The sequence below is a fragment of the Serinus canaria genome, chromosome 5, assembly GCF_022539315.1.
Source record: "Serinus canaria isolate serCan28SL12 chromosome 5, serCan2020, whole genome shotgun sequence".
Classification (NCBI taxonomy): Eukaryota; Metazoa; Chordata; class Aves; order Passeriformes; family Fringillidae; genus Serinus; species Serinus canaria.
The window spans coordinates 45,794,017-45,814,159 of record NC_066319.1 but is presented as its reverse complement, the minus strand read 5'-3'; the positions used below and the strand labels follow the sequence as shown (position 1 = coordinate 45,814,159).

The 20,143-nt window shown below is 41.3% G+C and overlaps 2 protein-coding genes across 12 annotated transcripts in view; one reads left to right on the top strand and one right to left on the bottom strand.

Annotated features, from left to right (window-relative positions):
• DGLUCY (D-glutamate cyclase) overlaps positions 1–18,367 on the bottom strand; it is a 48,798-nt gene extending 30,431 nt beyond the window's left edge. For 4 of the 10 annotated variants that reach the window (XM_018907312.3, XM_050974884.1, XM_030239845.2 and 1 more), the window contains exons 1-2: positions 18,230–18,367; positions 2,054–2,127 (exon numbers count right to left, since the gene is read on the bottom strand). In XM_018907312.3, the coding sequence (XP_018762857.3) occupies positions 2,054–2,100 (47 nt within the window). In that variant the 5' untranslated portion in view covers positions 2,101–2,127; positions 18,230–18,367. Of the gene's footprint in view, positions 1–2,053; positions 2,128–4,307; positions 4,578–15,215; positions 15,369–17,629; positions 18,028–18,229 lie in introns of those variants that run through there. The other 6 variants (XM_050974881.1, XM_050974883.1, XM_050974882.1 and 3 more) reach the window with 6 other exon arrangements.
• Positions 18,368–18,433: 66 nt separating this feature from the next.
• The window catches only part of RPS6KA5 (ribosomal protein S6 kinase A5), a 67,310-nt gene continuing 65,600 nt past the window's right edge, over positions 18,434–20,143 (top strand). Inside the window, exon 1 of one of the 2 annotated variants that reach the window (XM_009101812.4) lies at positions 18,434–19,018. In XM_009101812.4, coding sequence (XP_009100060.2) covers positions 18,955–19,018 — 64 coding nt within the window. In that variant the 5' untranslated portion in view covers positions 18,434–18,954. The remainder of the gene's footprint in view (positions 19,019–20,143) is intronic. The other variant, XM_050975116.1, reaches the window with a different exon arrangement.

Genomic DNA, 20,143 nt, shown 5'->3' with positions numbered 1-20,143 from the left:
TCTTAATTTTTCTATTTAATTTTTCTATTTAATTCTTAATTTCTGACAATGGAACCAACTGCCTTACAAAGTTATATATCTTACAAGCTACAGTTTATGAAGTGTTTTTGCAGTCTGCAGGAAAAAAGCTCTTTAAAAAAAGAGGGAAGGCCAGTACGTGAAACATTTTCTATTACCTTAGAGCTTTCAAAATGAAAAAGTGAATCTGTAAATTTTGCAGATATTTAAATACGAACATAGATTCTTTACAGGCCCACATTGTAAATTATTCATCATCCAAGAAAATGGAAAAATGTCATTTAAGTGTCAGAGAGATTATGCTTTGAGATGCAGTGGGTGGGTCCATACTGCTGTGCTAAACCACACCAGATAAAAACGAATCAAGAAATTATGTAATAACACAAAGGATTAAAACATTCTTCAGAAGCATAAGTGTGGCTACTTTGCCTTCACATACACCAAGTGAAGTAATCAAATAGAAGTAAAAAATAGCATTTCTGGGGTTTCAAAAAGGGAACACATGAGAATACACAGCCTGTAAAAAGTATGGGTGGTAAGGGAAATAAACAGGTTTGAACACTGCAAAGTAGTTAACACCAATTTCTGGTGTTACGAATTACAGGTCTATTTCTCCAGCGTCACTGATAGACTCATAAGAATATGGTTTGATGCAGCATAATCTAGAGACTTGCTTGCAAGGAGTCCAAAGATTCTTATGAAATATAACCTTGCATTGCTCATATCACTTTTGTCCTATTTTCAGTTTAAAGTTTGATAATAAGAACGGGTGGTGGCATGTACGGGATCATGGCCCAAAAAAAGTGCAAGGGTCACTACTTAAAACTGCTGGGCAGGGTTTTTAGATATTGTCACTCAGATATCTTATCCAGAGCTACTGCTGCACGAACAGGAACAGCAGAGTAACCTGAAACATGAGCCAGCCCATGGGCTGCCTTTACCAATACATAATGGAAAGTAATCTAAACTAATTATAATCTAACAAACACTTTGTGTACTTTGCCTTGCCCTAGTATGAATATGGTTACAGAGGCTTGTTAACGTAAACACACTTTAAACGACCTGCTGTTTAATCATCAAGCTGATTTGAAATTCTGCCAGCAGACTTCTGTGAAAAGCACAAGCTTCTTTGAAAATTTAGTCCATTTGATTTTCCAACAGGATCTCTCAGTTACACTTGTGATCTTTTATTTGAAGAATCAATTAATGATCCTTTTTCTTCCCATCTGCTATGAATCATTTCGAAGCACAGATCTTTGTGTATCATTCCAAAAGCAGAGTGTGTTGTGTATTTTCAGACAGTGGCTCATCCAGCAAATTATTATTTAACTTTACATTTGAAATATAGGGTATTTGTGTTTGATGTTTATGCACCTCTAAATGAGGGCTGCAAATAGAAATTTAAATTAGCTTCCATTAGTGCTCTGTCTGCTGCTTAAAGCAGCCAGCATATACTTGAGATCCTGCAGATTATGTCAGGATGAGAAATTGATAGGATCAATATGTCTTTGATGCAATCTTGTTTATTTGCAAAAAGGTACACAACATCTAGTTTCTCTCAGTATATTAAGAACAAATAACGGAAATCAATTACCAGTTTCAAAGCAGCCATTTCAGACAGGACCATATGCTGCTGCAACCACTGCCTTGGTAAAACTTTACACTCAGCTTCTGCTCTGGGACAAAACAAATTGTTTCTGAGGTGGAGAATGGGCAGAGACTAGAGGATAGTTCACATCGGGCCCTGCCCTTGCACGGGCACAACCTATTCAAGATCCCAGTTAATTGGGCTTTTTTATCCTGCAAAGGATGAGCCTTCATGACTTCACACACCCTTCCAACCCCCTGGGTCATATCCTAATTCCCACTTTCCTGCCTCATCACCTTACAAATACATACAATCAACAAGTTTTAGAACAGCCACCTCACTTATCTGCACCTTTGGCAAGATGCAGCCTAAGAGGAGACTAAGAAATTCATCAAGATTTAAAACTGCTACATTGATGCCTTGGACTTTGCTTAGAGGAATACTCACCAGTAGCAAGAAGAGACTGCAAATGATCCACCGAAGGTTGTTTTCATATAAGATGACAAGAGTCGCTTATTCAACTTCAAGAAATTGTAAAAAAACAAAAGGGCATGAGGATAGTATTTAAATACTGTTTCCCAATCTATGCTGAGCTACAGATTTTAAGAGTTGCTCCACAATTTTTTGGGCTGGGTCCAGATACTATTTCTCTATCTTGGCCTCTTCTGGCACCAAGACAGCGCAAGAATGCAGGGGGACCTTGCTGCAGACCACCAGTGCCAGCCTCTCCCATGCCCCTGTGGCAGCACTGGCCAGCCAACACTGCACAGCAAAGGTGATGGGCATTGGCTGGACAAAACCTCCTAAAGCGAGGGAAATTTTTCTTTCCAGTCTTAATCAGAAGGAAAGAAAGTGGAGTCCATAGGACAAAGTACAATGACTTGTACTGCTTTGTTGGCAAGGCAGCAGCCACAAGTGCTTGTTTTGATAAGAACATATGTCACCACCTAGGTTACACCCAGTCAAGCACGGTCACAGGGCTGATGGGGTGCTCATTCCTACCAAGGAATTCCAAGGTAAGCAGGTAAGTGATGTTCTGCTACCTACACATCATAAAAATAGAACCATGCTCACAAAAAACATGCCATGCTCTTGCTGTCAGGTCTTTCAGGCTACCTCCAGGATTATGCCATTCCTTTTTTGTTTGTGTCTGCGAGCAGGTGCTGTCACTGCACCCACCAGTGTTCACCAAGCAATTCTCCTCAGCGATGGTCACTAAAATTATTCCAGCCCATGTGTTTACACAAAGTGAGTGTCCTTGAGATGTGGGTGTGTCAGCAGGCTGGGTGTGGGGAACTTCCAGTGAATTGTACCTCTCCAAACTACCAAGAACATATATCTCCATCTCCACACATACCTGTGATGAAGAGATATTAACTTTCATTGTTCTACTGCTTCCTTCACCTCCTAGACCAAGAAATCCTGGGAACAGCTCAAAAGGACAGAGCATCATTTCCCTCATGAACCTCCAGGCTTAAGTAGAGCTATATGGATGATAAGATGAATCTGTGACAGGATCTCCAAGAATACCTCACTGCAACTTTCAGGAGTAAATATAGGTAAATTGCTGTTAGGAACTGTACTATGTGATAGCAAATGGTCTGCATTTGGATTGCTATTTTGTCTTGGAGCATCCACACTGCTCCCCCATAACAAATGTTAATTTGCATCAAGGATACCTGGACAGCTCTGTTCTGCAGCATCCATACTAACTTGAAGGATTTCAAGTTCTGGACAAATTATGGCTGCATTACTACGCTTTCATTAATGCATACCTGACAACTGTGGTATTATGTGGTGACTCTAGCCGTCATGATGATCTGGAAACTGCCCTCAGTGGTCTGTTTGGTGCAGCCAGGCACCTGCAGACACATCTGTCCTCTATCTGCAATAGCTCAGGGTGTGTTTGAACAACACTTAGTACAGCAGGACAATGAGAAGGAATAGCAACGAGCAGTGCTATTAGTAATTAGATATATACTCTAAGGCTGACAATACCACAGTCCTTTTGGAGAAGAGAGTGCTGCTTTGTCACTAGTGAAGATGCCCAAGCTCTGAAAACCACAGATGTTACATACTTATTTGGTAGACTGCATCACAGACTCCATAAATAATCAACAATAATCATCACCATCCCTAAACTTGTGAAGAAGAACATGTAGAATGAATGAGTTATAATCCTGAACAGTCAAAGCTCCTTGTGGTGGGCTTGAATGAAGATCTCAACATCATTCCTAACTTTTCTTCCCTTGCCTATACAGAGAAAGTATGAAACTCTACAGCATGTGAACCTTTGAGGACCTCAGCTGCACAGTAATGTGACTGATGGAAGACCTGGATGAAGTGGCAGGTCAACCAAGCTACACTGACCTCATTGTCCAGTCATCTGCAGGAACCAGGAATGAACTAATTTTATAGGCAAGTGGCAACCATGATGACCTTGAGAAGAGACCTTCTGCAAGTGGTGCGTTGGTGCTGCAGAGTGTCAATAGTTGCCCTCACCATTTCTGAACTAAAAACAGTCACTCAAGACCAGCATATGATGTAATTACACTGGGCAACTGTCCTCATCCACCACAGCAACTCTTGGCAAAGCAGAGGATGTTACGCCATAGCTAGAGGCTGCCATAGGGCCTACTGCATAGGAGAAAGGTGGGCTTGAACTGAAGCATTGTGTTCTGAAAAGAAAATTCCCAATTACCTTACTTTTAAGGGCCTGAAAGGATACAGGCCCTTATTGAACTGTCCCGGGCAGCCTGATCCCACAGCATGTGGGTGTTCCTGATGCAATCACTCTGTCATGGCATCCTCGGGGCATCATCACTGGTGGCAGCAGCACCGTGGCTGTGCAGCAAGTGCAAGGGAGTGTGACAGCTACAGCGACAAATGCATCAAGGGAGCAGCTCAGGAGCTCTGCTCTGCTGTTGGTCCCAGCACAGGCCACGTGAAGAACTTCACATCTAAGTTCCTGCTGACAGATTAGATCAGTATCGGTTGACTAAACGCTCTCACTCTGTAGCTATTCAGCGCCTTACACAATTATGTACAATACACCGCTGTGTCCAGTGCAGTTACAGCACGCAGATTGAACATCTCAAACCACTGTGATCATGAGCAGTATCAGCAAAGAGCTCAAGATGTTGAAAATTGCAGCTACCTTTCTAGCTCATAGAGTTAATAGCTCTATGAACTCTCATAGCTGCTAGAGTTAATCCTGAACTTTTACTGCTTTTCCCTATGTTCCATGAATAGAGTAAGATCTGTACACGTATCACCCTGAAACCTTTTCTCACCATGAAATTTTTTTTTGAAAAAGCAGTTTGGTGTTAAAAGAGATGACTCATAATGCTGCAGCACCAGTTAGCTAGCTTGAAAGGGATGCTGATGTCATATTTTTGATTTTCATTACCAAGGAATTTGAAGGTAAGGGCTGAAAATGTTTTACACTTCTATCACCTCATTTTATATTTTTGAAGATATAAATAAGCTATAGTGATAGGTATCTTGGTGTGCTCTAATTCAAAAATTGAGCCTATATTCTGTATAGAAGCAGCACAAAGCTTTAAGCTTTTACCATTATTACCTTTTTTAGAGTTTTGTTCCCAGATGCGGTAGATGTAAATATGCCTAAAACCTTACTACAGAGCTTACAGTTTAAGCACTCAAACCTCTAGTACTTTTATGAATATAAGTAAAAGAGATAAGCAGATAATTAGTCCCACTGAGCTCATGGACAGATGAAGTGTTTCAACATTTGCTGTAATTGTACTTCATCTGCATACATGTTTGCATACAAGCCATATCCTATATGCAGAGCTACGTAAAAGAAGACATGACAGAAAAGTAAGCATAAAGACAGAAAAATATATAAGCTATACACTTGCTATTTATAAACATGTATCAGAAACAAGCTAACAGCTTTGATATAAGTTATAACTAATACTGCTGAACTATATAGTTCAGAAATAAGGTCTAGCTCTGTTTTTGTCTGCTTAGCAACCATTGATTTTTTTTCCTGGTTTCTGTACACATGCCAGGTAGGAAATTGTAATAACATACCTTAAAATTCCATATCCCATATTTGGAATTGGTAGGACAAAGGGTTATATCTTTAAACTGAAAGAGGGTAGGGTTAGGTTAGATATTGAGAAGAAATTTTTTCCTGAGAGGGTGGTGAAGCACTGACCCAGGCTGCTCATCTCTGGAAGTGCTTAAGGCCAGTTTGAAAGGGGCTTTGAGAAACTTGGTCTAGTGGAAGGTGTCCCTGCCCATGGAAGAGGAATTGGAATAGATGATTTTCCAGGTCCCATCCAACCCAAACCATTCTCTGATATTCCTATTTAGGAGGCTCTTTTAAATTAAGAGTCTATTTTTGTTCTTGGACTTTTTTTCATATATCTTATATCCTAAGTATGGGGAGTGTGCTAAGTTTTGGTTTATTTTATTTTCAAATAAGAAAAGACTCTTTGCTTGTTTGAGCATTAGTTTTTGATCTGGCTAAATTTTCCTCTTCCTCTGAAATGGATTTTCAATTGACATTAAATCATAGAGACTGAATAGTTTCATGGTACAGTTAATATATACATAAAGTCCAAAAAAAAAAAATTATTAAAACAATATTCTTCAGAAGATAGAATTAAAGCTTCATCCAGCCCAGTATCCTGACTTTGATAGGGATCAATAACACACACCCTAAGGAAGAGCCCAAAAGCAGAGAAAACATTCACAAAACCTAGCTGGTTTATCCTTCCAGCATTTCATGACCTCTGGTTCAGAAACTTTGGAGCTAAGGAACACTTCTTTATTTGTAGAAGTTAATGTAAAATCTGATATCCAAATGGACTTTATCCCATATAACTGCAGCTTGCAGCATTTCATATGGATTTCACCAGCTACCTCCTAAATTACTTTACTTGGAAAACTAGATTCAACTGCTAAGAATTTTGCATGGACTATTTCATTAGGATTCCACTTTCAAAGCCAATATATTTAAAAGTAACAAAACTGTCTTTGTATCAGAATGCAACCTACAAACACAGGCAGTCCTTTGATCCTAATTCCATTAATATATTTCCTCTTGAGACAAGCATCTTACATGAGTCTTCCAGCAATTTTCAGCAGTATCTCCTCCCAAAGAAGGGTCAGAGTACATTGTATATGCAGTGACAAAAGACAAGATAAATTAAAAGCACTCAGCAGCTTGCATTAATGTGCTCCAAGTCTAAATGTACAATTAAAATAAAGCATTGACATTTGAAAAACAACTCTGAAAAGCTGTGAGGTTTGCCTCCAAAAGATTAGTCAAATGTGTGTGATTTTGACTGTGGGGGAAAGGGAGCAATGAGTTTGGTTCAAACCTAGACTGATTTAAGTAGCTTCTCTTTTAATATAGTTAGTATAAAGACACATTTTTGGGACCACCTGGAATTTTGAAGATGGAGTATATATAGGAACAGCATTTCTGGAGAGAAAAAATAAACCTACAGAATGGATAATAGTTCAGCTACTTGGAAATATAACCAAACCAAAATAATATACAGCAACATGTATTTTGTCATATATTGCTGTATCCTAACTACCAGGAAGTATTTTTACTAATATGCAAAGATAGAAGAACTGATTTGAATTTTATTCCTGATTTGAATACAGGACCAAGGTTTTTGTCATTACAGATTGAAAAGAGAAGATTTTAATCAGTCAAAAGGAAGACGAACAGGCATCAGTTACTAGAAACTGCTGTGATTTTCAGTCAGACTGATGGAGCAGTAGGAGACTGGTATTAAAAAAAATAGTTACTACTACTGCTAAAACATTTGAAGAGATGATGGTACCTAATGACTTTCAAACTCCATTCTCTACTGACAGATTTCCCTAATGGAAATTTCTTTTCTAGTCTCATAATACTTGTCTTTATAAATTAGCTGAGTTTGACATAGAAAGCTTGCTATACAAGCCTGATTTTGAATCTATTAAGCACTTCAAACTGCAGATATATGAGATATACAATCATTGTGTCCATGGGAAAATTGTCAGAAGTTATGCAAGCTCAATGAAGCATTAAATTATAAGACTGGAATGAAGTGAGACTTTCTTGCTAGACATCAAAGATACTGGATGTTTACCACAAAGTGTATAAAAGAATATGAAACCACATACAAAAATAAACAAATTGGTGTCCTTTGCATCAAATAACAAACATGGTTCTCTCCCCACCCATCCCCCATTTAGTGGAAAGTTTAAAAATCAAGCATTCTGAGTAGAAACAGCTTCAGTTTGGATAATATTACACAATATTTTCCACTCCTTTTGAAGGAGGAAAATATTGTGATCTCTACTTGGTTTCAAGATCTAGGCAAAAGAAAAAAAGTGTGTGTATATATATATATATATATATATATATATATATATACATATATATATATATATATATATATAAAAAGATGCATTATGTATGAATATATATATTCATTCCATGGTTGATCACATGAGGCAAACTACTCCCAATTAAACTCTTATTTCAAGACTGAGTAATTTAACAGAATATGAGTCCAAAACGTGTAATCTATAATTCAAAGAATAGAATCATCAGTATGTGACTTTTCTGCGGTTACTAAGCGGACAAAAGAAAATATGTGAAATAAAGTGCATTAAGTGGGCATTGTTGAGGATACAAACTATGTATATTAAAAATAGCTAAGAATACGAACAGAAATGCATCCAACTTCAATGACCTTGGGTTCAAGAGCTCTGCAGAAGTCAAGCATCTCAAATGTCTTTCTTAAAAATAAACAGGAATAAAGAAGACATCACACACATAGATGGCTGATTATGTACCTGATAGACACATACTTCTGATGGACAACCAATTTTTAACCTTTATAGTATTTATCAGCTTCAGTGAAAAAATCATTTTCCCAGTTTATAGTTGTCTCCTAAGGGCTTTCATCATAGCACATTAATAAGAAATTTTGGGGGGCAGCTGTTTATTCTGAGTCTGCATCTTGCTGAACATGAAGTCTGTATCTTGCCCAGCTACAGCAAGGGCTCTTCAATATTATTGCATGGTGATGTAATCTCTCATCTGCATTGAACACTTGTCCTGTGGGTAAAGCTGTATGTTTTAAATTAGAGATTGATACTTTTGCTGAAAATAGCCTTGATACCACCAATAAAATAACATTTAAAATCAATTAATTAGATAGTTTTGTAATAAATCAGAATACATTCATGTCTTCTTTGAAGCAACTTATGAATATTGGGAGTAATTTGATGGCTGGAATATTTTATTGCATGAATATATTGAGTTAATAGGTGGATGTAGGACAAGCAAATAATCTAAAAAGACAAGAGAGAAGTTTCTCCAAAGTAAATAGATGAGGATTAGCAATGACTATTCTACAAACAAAGGATGGTATGATTATTAAAATGAATAGGCAGACTTTCTTTAAATGTTTTAGTTTTATGGTTATTCTAGAAAAGGCTCTGGTTTAATAAGAGTATATGACTTCTATATTAGTCACATTTAAGAATTCCAACAGGAATAAAGTTCACAAAACCAAACAGAACAACCAAATCCATAAGGCCAAACCAGATTTAATTGTAACCCAAAGCTTCAACTACCTAAGAGGATGCACTATGAAGCTTCAACATGGAGGGGTAAAAGCAACAATAGGAAGAGACAAGTGATGATGTGAGAGACACTTAACGTCACCTTCAGCTGTGACAACAACATCCTTAACTCTGTAATTAAAGGCAAATGGATGTCGCAGAGGCAGGGAGTGGGGGGAAGGATGCTCTCCTGGGGTGTGTAGGGGTGTGAAGGCATTTACTTCTGCAGACAAAGAGAGGCACTGGAAAGATTAGGCAACTGCTGTCTAAGAGGAGGCATGATTACTTTTACATGGCATATCTGAAGTCCAAAAGGGAACATAAAAGGCTACAGAAAACATGGGTATGGTCTGCCTTGAGACACAAGATTAAATAAGGGATTAACACTTGCTGTTTGCCAAAGCAGTGAGGCTCTGATGACTTCCTCAGAAATCCTCTCCATCTCCTCCTTAAACGTCCATCAAAGGATAGTGTTCAGGGACTGCAGTGGGTTCCTGTCCAAACTCAAAAGATTAATAGTTCTGCTGTTTTGGTACTTGTTATCCAAAAGTAATTATTTTTATCTTATGCATAAACCAAGCCAGTACCCCTACAAATCACAGTTTTCTAAAGAAAAATACTGCTACACAGTAGAACAGTTTAATCAACTTGTTATCTAAAGCAGCAGGAAAATAATGGCAAGCATCTCACAACTGCCAAAACCCAATTCTTAGCGGGACAATATTATAAGGCCACACCACATTATAGATACATGTTCCTGTGCTGATGTGAGAGACTGGAAGCACTGCTGGCTCAACTCCTTTCATGTGTGTGTGAAAGAGGCAGGTCAGGCCTTTCCCTGCTGAGGCAGTGCCCTGCCCCATATACCCCCCGGGCCTTTATCCCTGCCCCGCAGCAGCCACCAATCCCCAACACACTGGAGACAACGCTCCACACCTGCCCTGGAGCTCCCAGCCCAGCTCCTGAGTGGGTAAATGACTAAGTCCCACCTGGGGAAAGGACCCAGGAAGGCCAAGGTGTATTTAAGGCCAAACATGAGACAAGAATGTCTTGACCTTTCTCCTCTTGGAATTTCTGAACTGAATGCTGCTGGAACCCAGGAGTTGGTAACTATATTTGTTCTTTTCAGTATCTTTTCTCTCTTTCTTCTGATTCCTTCTTGTTAGAATTCTGAGTAACTTGAAACTGAATGGGCTTTGAGTTTGCTGAGTTGAATGGGTGAAACTAATACTTAGGCAAGTGGTTTATGTTGACTGAATGCTACTATAAACTTTCTGCCAAAATTATTTGATTTTCTAGAGTTGCCAGTAAAGTTTTCTTTGTTGATCTCTTGAGAATATCTTGTCAGTATTTCTCCTGTGAATCTAACTCAAAATACATTAACAACTGTAAGCCCGGTTAAAAGTCTCATCAAGTGAGTTGTTTGGGGCCTTACAACTGAGGTAGAGTTAATTTTCTTCACAGTGGCTGGTATGGGGCTGTGTTCTGGATTGGACTGAATGCAATGATGACAATAGAGAAGTTTTCGTTATTGCTGAGCAGGGCTTGCACAAAGCAAAGCCCTTTTTTGCTCTTCTTTCTGTCATGCTGGCAAGGAAATTAGAAGTGCATGGGAGGCTGGAGGCAGAAACAGCAAGGGACAAGTGACCCAATCTGACCAAAGGGATATTCCAGACATTATGGCATCATGTTCAGTATATAAAGTGAGTGAAAGGAGGAAGGCAGGACACGTTTGGAATGACAGATTTCATCTTTGCAAGCCACCATTACTTGTGATGGGGGTCTGCTCTAGTGGAGATGGCTGAACACCTGCCTGCCCTTGGGAGGCAGTGAATTAATTCCTTATTTTGCTTTGCTCACGTGGGTGGCTTCTGCTTTCTCTATTAAACTGTCTTTATCTCAGCCTATGAGTTCTCCAGCTTTTACCTTTCCAATTCTCTCACCAAACGTGCTGGTGGAGCGGTGAGTGAGCAGGTGGTTGGGCTTGGCTGGGGTTAAAGCAAGAGTTACTCAAAGAAGTGATTTAATCAGTCACACACTAACTTCTCTGCATACTACAAGAAATTCTAAGAATCTGTGGCATTTGCCTCATCTGACTTCCAATCTAAAGATGCATCTCACTAGAGCTGCAGGAAGGCAACACTGAATTGAATGAGAAGCAAATAATTTACAACAGTCTCTGTAATCAGTGTTTGGTCTGGAATAAAATCTGCTTGAATAGGAATGCGTTCTTTTAAAAATGGAGAGAGATGTGTTACTAGTATAAATCTTTATGAAAGCTCAAAAATGCTCGGGGGTGAGAGGGTTGAAATACCTCAGAGTTAATGGAGTTATTTACAATGTCAATAATCTGCATTGCTGTCATGCTCCCCATCAATACATTAAGAAGCAGTCACAACAGAAAAGTAAGCTTGAATGTGACATGTTGTAAATAGAAGGATGCCAAACCTCACTCTTAGCCAGGCTTAATAAATGACAGCCAAAGGAAAACTGTTTAATGGGGCACTTATATGCATAGAAGTCTTTAACACTTCAGAGAAAATGCAAATTCCAAGGAATTTACAAAAGGAGTGTAAAATGCTTTCTGACCAACTGGAGTTTGACATCCTCTTTAAAGATTGTCACAGCAAACCCTTAACATTAAAAAAGAAAAAAGATTATTAAAACTGAGTCTTCTAACATTTAAATAACCTAGGTTTCCCCTAGAAGTCCTCTGCTTAAGAAAAATGAAAGCATTGAGGCTGTGCATGGATTATTGAAAGCTCAAAGAACTCCAGGTGCCTAGTGGATAACCTCTACCGCAGATTATCTACAGTAAATATTTTACTGGATATTTTTAGGTGGTGAAGTAACTGCTTCATATTCTAGGCTTGCCTATAAAATAGGCAATAGGGACAGATGCAACAAAATATTGGAAGTAGTAAAACATAACAATTCTTCACACTCCTTTGTAACTAAATCATCAGATTTAGTCATCAGATGAAATTAGCAAATGGCAAAGTCAAAGCAAACAAATGGATGTCTTTATTTAGGAACTGCATTGTTAAACCAGAGACTCTCACGATAGTGTGCAGCTGCTCCTGGCGAGTGTTGGAGACAGCAATGCTGAACTAGAGATACCCTAGTTTGCATCCTGTATCTAAATAAATCAGTATGGGGTGAAAAAATTAGGAAAAACAGTAATGAAATTATAGAACTGCTTCAATACCAGTTACCTGTTAGCTCTAGTCCCAAGTCACACACAACTTACAGTACCAGCATCAATTATGCAGGTAAAGTTAGAAATCCCCATGTTTTGCATGTATTGAAAATTTGTAATTCACTCTCATAGATTTTGCTACTTGATTTTTCACAATAGTATTTTATATCTAGGCCATATTAATGGAAATATATTTATCTACTGGGCTTCTAACACATTTTAGTTTCTTTTTGTTCTTTAAAACTAAGGGTAATCTTTCATCAAAACATTTTCCTGGTCCTTTTAAAGGTGTTTTTAGTTGTAATGCTGAAATCATATTGTATTATAAAATATTGTAACACTCTATGTTAAGAGATGCCTTCCAGTCATCTAATATAGTACTTGAAACTAACGGAAGTTTTCGTATTTTTTCTGAGGAGCTCTTAGTTCCTTTCAAAATCCAGGAGATACACAAACTGAGTTTGAAATATATTATCTTAATTTGACCATTTGTTTCCAGATTTTCTTTTCCATTATTTCAATTCATGGAGCCATATTATCTTTTCAAATGTCAAAGAATAGGTTCAAAATCAATAATCAGACAGCTTTTCTCAAGATAAAGGGAAAGGAACCTCTGTAATAATTGTTCACTGCATTAAATCTCTTTTTGCTCTGTGGTAATTTAACAGATGCAATACCTTTAAATACATCATTAGAAGAAAACTTGTGGAAATTAATTTATTATTTTTCATTTCTGCTTTTCAAAAATTGTCCTTCCCCCTTCATTTTATGTGGCACTTCTTTTCACTCTATTTCTGCAGTCTATCTTTAAAAACTACAATGCACAGCTTTAAGTTCTGCTATTTAAACTTTTTTCCTCATGTTTATGCTTCCTTTTCTGGGGTAGGAAGACAGAACCATAACTTCTGCAACTATCAGAATGTGCTCACAGTCTTTATGATGAGTTAAAAGTTTTAATTTCATCATCACTAGCTTTCAGATCACCTTGATTAACTTCTCCTCTCTAAAGTCACCTTCTCCAAAACTGACCGTAAATTTTGAAAATAGTGACAATTCTCATGAAGGTCTTTTGAAAAGGACTTTGAGTTTACTCAGTGAGTATAACTGAGGTTTAAGGACACCATTATGTAGAACAGTCCTCTGTGTTCCCTCCAACAAGTCTGAAAAAAAATCAAACTATTGTGAGTGAGGATTAGGATTCAAAAGTCAATTCATTTTAATAAAAAGAAATTCCATTTCTGCCTACCTTAAGAAGCTTTAGCAGTTCAAAAAGTGAAATAAACCCCTATTTCTGTTTCAATGGCCAGTACTGCTTTCTGTCCCCTATGGACAGCATTCATTCATTTTCCCCTTCCTCACCAGAAACTGAGAGACATGACAATTTTTCCCCCTCTTTTATAACCAGGTAGACTTTTAGTAATTAAATTCTGAAAGTGCTGCCTGTAATAATAGTAGTTGCAGCTGTACAGTGACTAAAGAAAAAAATAAACAAATCACTTATCAATGAAGAAATTAATACTAACTGAAAGAGGACCCTAGAAGCAGTAATGCTTAAATGCACTCTTTCAAGAAATGATCCACTTCCTGACAGAGTTGTACCACTTCCGTTAAGAGAATTATTAGACTTGGATGCTTAGCATAACTTCTCCTTTCATGGTAAAAACATTAAGTGGTTTTAGAGAGATAAAACTGTTGCCCAGAGCAGTTTCATAAAAAATACTTTTAACAGCAAATATACCTACCCAGTCTACTCTTCTGACAGTTATCAAGCACAGTGTTCAATTAAAGGTTCAGATTAAACAAAAGATAGCATATCTTCTCTGTGATTTTTAACTAAAAACTAGAACTAATACTAAACTAAAATTTCTCACAAAAGCTGTTTTATGTCATGTTTGTCTTTCACAGTGAGTCCTTCCCTAAATTCATTTTGTGGTTTCCAAAATTTAATCATTTCTTCTGCTGTGCAAATGTTCTCCGTGGTGTGATTAAGGGAAACATTTTGTATCATCTAGCTTTCCAAAATTTGTCCTTTGAAAATAACACCTATTTCTGTAACAATTCAATGACCAAAAGAAAGCACCAAACACCTTCAACTTTAGCTCCACAGAAATGACAATTTCCATAAGCAGCTCCCCTTCAGAAACAAAGTAAATCAAATACCAAAAAACTGTGAGGCCCCAGCACCCTGGAAATATCCAGCTCTAGCACTCATGTTCTTCTTTTTCTCTCTCATTTCCTCTCAGACGTCTGTACACTGAGCATTTCAATTTCACCTCAGCCCTGAAACCAGCTTGGCAAACCACCTCTTTTAGAACCAAAAAGAAAATGTTGTGACACGTTTTCTTTAATGAAGCTCAATAATATCTTTCCATGTGGGAATTTCCCACAGCATTTTTTTCTTCCCTCCTTTTACAATTAGGAATGGCAAGTAAATACACATATTTTTGAACAGTTGTGTTGTAGGGTAGAGAAGGGACATCTATCTTTAGAATGGTGTTACTCCATATTCCCAAACTTGCAGCACATGCTCAGCCCAAACACTGAACTGTTGGCTGACTGACCTGTTGGGTTGTGCACATGAATATGAAAATGCTGCTTAAAAACCAAAAACCATTGACACTATGGAGCATGAGTAGCTCTGCACTGCCCCATAGCTTTTTATCATTTAAACATCAACTATTTTTCCTTTTATACCAGAAGGGTAATTTATTGTATGCACATCATAACAACAGTAGATTTTTTCCAGTGTTGCAGCATACACACAAATGTATTTAAATGCAAGAAAAAGCACAGTTTACATACCAACAGTGGTTTTACTTCTCCAAACAAGAAATCTCTTACAGACGAGTCTGTGCTCCCTCAGGGTCTAAGCCCATCACTCTTCCTGGACTTTTTCATACTGCCTTGGCTGCAGGCTTGAGCCAAATTTCCTCCCTCATTTGACTCTGTGACAGTCTGTGCAGTGATTTAAACAGGACAAAGGCCCAATCAGTGCTGGCACCTGACTATCCATACTTCTGACTGCTGGTGTGCTTCCAGGAATGGTTGGGTCCCTGGCCAGTATTCTTCCAGGCAATGTCTTTGTACATCCAAGCTGGAGGCTAGCATAGCTCAGTAATGGTATGCTGTCTCGACAAATCCAGGAGGCAGTGCAAAAAAAGGCCACTGTTTGGAAGGGGAAAGAATTTAGCTGCACCATGCTATGTCATGCCACTTCCCTGACACCTACAGAATGAGTCCTAATCAGTTTTATTTTCTGGTACAGATGTAGCCTGTATATCTCCACTTACCTGTAATTCCAATCTATCCTTAAGGCTGACAGAACTCTGTCCTTTAACAGCCACCCACAAAGCCACGTGATACTGCTGTATGATGGAGGCAATGCCACCAGCCCACTACTCCTGGACCATTCTGCTGAAGGCAGGTCTACTCTCATGTCGAGTACACCACCAAGTCTAACCCTCCACTCACTGCTCCCAAAGTTCAGCTGAAAGGAAAACTTGAGCACAGTCTTGTACTCCTGGACTACTGACAGGAGGTTTAGGATTTCAGTGCAAGTATAGATCTTTTGTCTGTCAAAAGGTGGGATTCTTTCCAAGCATTCAGCAGGGCTGCTTTGCTGTTTCTGGACACGACACAAGAATCACACTGCAACAACATTTTAACACTGGAGAAACTGTTTTATAAATTTTTTTTTTAATGGAATGACCATGTTTCAAGTACATCAGGGGATCCCTCAGTGATAATAAAGAACTTTCAATTCATGCAGTAGTATGTTGCAAGGCCAGTCACACCTTAAACTGAAATAATCACTGGGTTTTATTATATGCATCATCTGCATGGATCAGTATTCTTGGTCTGGTATTTTAGGGTTATTGCCTCATTTTTTAAAGCTGTTTTAGCTGAAATTTGAAAGGAGAAATTTTAAGCCTGGGGCAAATAAGCAGATACAGCCTGTCAAGCTTTGAACATATGAAACCAAGACTATTAACAACTACTGGACTCAGTGCCAGCACCCCTCACACTGAGTGCTGGAAAATGGAGTCAGATTTCAGCTTCTCTCCTCCGAGGCTGCCAGGGACAGTTAGTCCAAGGGTAGGCTAGTAGAGCCACTGGATGAAATATAGCACCAGGCTCTTTAAAATCTAGTATATGGGACATGGAATAATCAGAAGTGGTTGTTATGCCTTGTCCCCACCAGATGCACACAGGAGCCATCAGTTACAAAGATGCAAAAACTTATGAATTTAATAATGAGTTAATTAATAAATATTCAGTTTAGTATTTCCATTTTCCCTTTTATTGTTTAATATTATACTTTTATTATAATATTTACTTTCTCTGCAATAGTGATGCTTCTAAAAACAAGTGACAAAAGCTAGGGAATCAAGTATTTTCCAGTTTAAAAACATCTCCCATGTTCAGACTTTCTATTTTTATAGTCTTGATATAATACTGGTGGAAAGGCAGTAACTGGATGGACATTTTTGGAGGAGTTATGTGTGTACCCTACACCACAGGGAGATACCTCAACAGAACAGCTGCACTGCTTGGTGGAAAGTGTTTCAAAAGTTTTCAAAAGTTTTATCAAAAATACTATGAAACCCTTAGGTAGTATTATTAATTTCTGGGACGACAACTGCAAAGCAGAAACTCTCACCGGCTTTAAATAGCCAAACAATCTCGCCAGAGGAAACTGTAGACATGTATACAGGTACATGCATTTTTTACATATATGTGCATAAACACACAAATATTTAATACTGGAATGCGAATAATTGGTTAACATAAGACATTTTATTTCATTGATCTTTGATATAACTTAATTAGACTCTGCAAACACTACTGCGAGGCATGGCATTGCGAGTTAGCAACTTGTGTCTAAGGATAGAAACCGTGGCATTCAAGAGCAACAAGTCAGAAATTACTGTAAATAAGAAACGGAGAGAAAAGTCATTTGAGTTATCTGTTGCAAGGAAATGAGGACAGCTTTAGAAATACCAGATTGCCTCAAAAACGTAACAGACTGAGCGGCTTAACTGAGATGAACAGATCCGATGTGTTTTGAACCGTATTTCCCCCAACAACGCCATCAAAGCCCGCTGCGAGGACAGTGTCTTCCTCGCAGCTGAAGGCACGAGATGAACGCGCCCCAGGCAAGGCACGGTGAACCGGGCACATGGATGTACGTCCCCAGCAACCTCGCCCACTCCCACCTTACGACGAGGCCTTGCCAGGCACCTCCTGAGCTGCAATAAATCTGCAGGCCGTGCGCCTTTCCAGCGATCACCAAGGCTGGTTTCACTTCAGGACATGCGGCCTCTTCGACCTCCCAAGAGGCCACTACGCTCGCCACCTCCACGGCCCCGGCCAAGGGGAAGGCGGCACCAGGCGGGGCCTCTGCGTGCACCGGGGGCCGCAGGCGGGCCTATCCATGTGTGTGCCGCAGCTCTCCAGCCCGGCCGCGCCGCCGCCACGGGTCCGCACGCACCGCCCGCGCCTCCAGCGCGGAGAGGAAGGGATTCAGCGGGCAGGCGGGCGGGGCCCTGCGGGAATTGCCCCGTCCCCCGCTGTGCCTCGCTGCTCCCTGCCCCGCCGCATCGCCCGCGGGCATACCCCGCTTCCCATCCCGCTGCCGCATCCCCCGCGCTGGGCTGGAGCCCAGCTCCCCCCCTGGCCGCCACTGCGAGTGGGTCAGCCCACGGCCGCTCCCCCCTTCAAGTACGATGGAACGAGCCCGTAACGCGTGGAAGGGTGCCATGGCCCCTCCCTCAGGTGATTGCCAGCTCCAGTGGTCAATCAGCGCCTTCCCTTACCTCTCGGCAGCCCAGCCCCCGCCCTCCCGCGGGGGTCGGGGGTCAGCGGGAGAGGCGGGCGGGAATGTTTACAAACAAGATCGGGGAGTAGAGGGGCCGGGGGGAAGACGGGGGGCGGAGCTGGCGATTGGCGCAGCCGCCGAGCCAATGGGGGCGCGCGGCGCTCGGCGGAAGGGCGGGGGCGGCGCGCGGGGAACGTTCTCTGCCCGACGGCCGCCGGGGCTCGCGGGCGCGCGCGGCCAATGAGCGCCCGGCCCGGGGAGGGAGGGGGCGCGCGCGCCTGAGTAGGAGCCGCTCCCCGCGGCGCTCCCACCTCCTCCCCCCGTGCCGTTCAGCCTATCCCGGCCGCGCTCGGCTCCGCTCCGCTCTCCGCTGTCGGGCGGGGAGGGCGGCCGGAGCCCGGGGGAGGGGAGGCGCAAGGACATGGGCTGGTTCTGAACGCTTGGGGAGGGAAGCCGTCGTGCGTGTGCCTCCTAAATTTTAATAACTGTTTTTTGTTGGGTGGTGTAGGTTTGGGGTTTTCTCCCCTCACCTCCGCCCCCTCCCTCCTCCCACCCCGTCTTCCAACAAGGCGAAGGGGAGAGCGGCAGACCCCAGCGCGCCCGCATGGCCCCTCTGCCCCGGAGCGCCCCTGGAAAATAGAACCCGTCTCGGGCCAGGTGACATCCCCCCGCCGCCGCGCTCACTCAGGGAGCGGCAGGGGCGGGGGAGCCGCCCGTGAGGACATGGAGGGACCGTCGGGGGAAGCGGAGCTGCCGCTCCTCACGGTGAAGCACGAGCTGAGGAACGGTGAGCGGGCGGGCCCGGGGGTCGCGCGGGGCGGAGGGGCACGGGCTGAGGAAAACACGGCTGAGCAGGGAGCGCCGAGAGTTGGTGGGACCGGTAGGGAAATCTCAGTGGCGGGGAGAAAAGAGGATGAGCTGGAATATAAGGGCAGGAGCGCGTACGATGGGGGCGGGGAGGGGGCCTTCTCTTATTTTTGAAAAAAGTAGTTGACTTCGACTTCTGCTCCATGCCTGGCTTCCCTGTCCCACTTCCTGGTGGTATTTGACGCTTTTGAAGGAGGTAAAGGATAGCCACGCTCCCTTATAAACATTATTTTTTGTTAGTTGTGTGTTTGATCGACTTCTGTGGCTGTGTTGGGGGGCCCGGTTTGTTCCAGTCCTAAATGAAGTCGTTTTATGTCGTTTTCTCTGACCTCGGTGAAACGCCGGAATTGTAGGGAGGGGAATGTGCCAACCACGGAGTTATCTGGGTTTTCAGTCTATGAATCTTCTTGTAGCTCGGTAGTTACTTGACGACCCTCTGGAAAAGTAGTTCAACATGTGAAATATGTATGACCTTTAAAGATACAACAGAAATCCTCCGTTGTAGGTTGTTGTGTTGGGGAAGAGCTTCATTTCTTTTTAGTAGGGATTCTCTGCTTCTCAGAAGTTTCCAGGCAACTTGAACACTGCAGTAAATCTAAATTTTAACGTCAGTTTAGAAGAGCGTGTAAAACATAATCAGAATGTATATTCTCTGTATTGATTAACAATGAAGGTGCTGTTAACCCGTGTCCTTAATTTTTTTTTTTGTCATCATCTTTTTCTCCATGATGAAGTGAGAGTAAGCATATGATGCCGTTCACTGCAAAAGTTTGGGAGGGCTGCTCGCCGGGTTAACGTAGTTGACATTCTCGAGTGGGCCGATGCGAAAGGCAGGTGGTGGTGCTGGGTCTCCTCGGTGGCGTTCTGCCTCCTGTCCCGCTGTCCCTCGGCCCTGGGGTCGGGGGAACTGCCCCAGAGGAGCACGGCTGACTCTGCTGCTTGGCGGGGGGAGGAGGACGAGGGGGGGGCGGGGGGAAGGAAAAAAAAAAGGCGGTCTCTTGGTAGCTACAGAAATCGAAGGGACTGTAGTTTCCTTCTTTCAAGA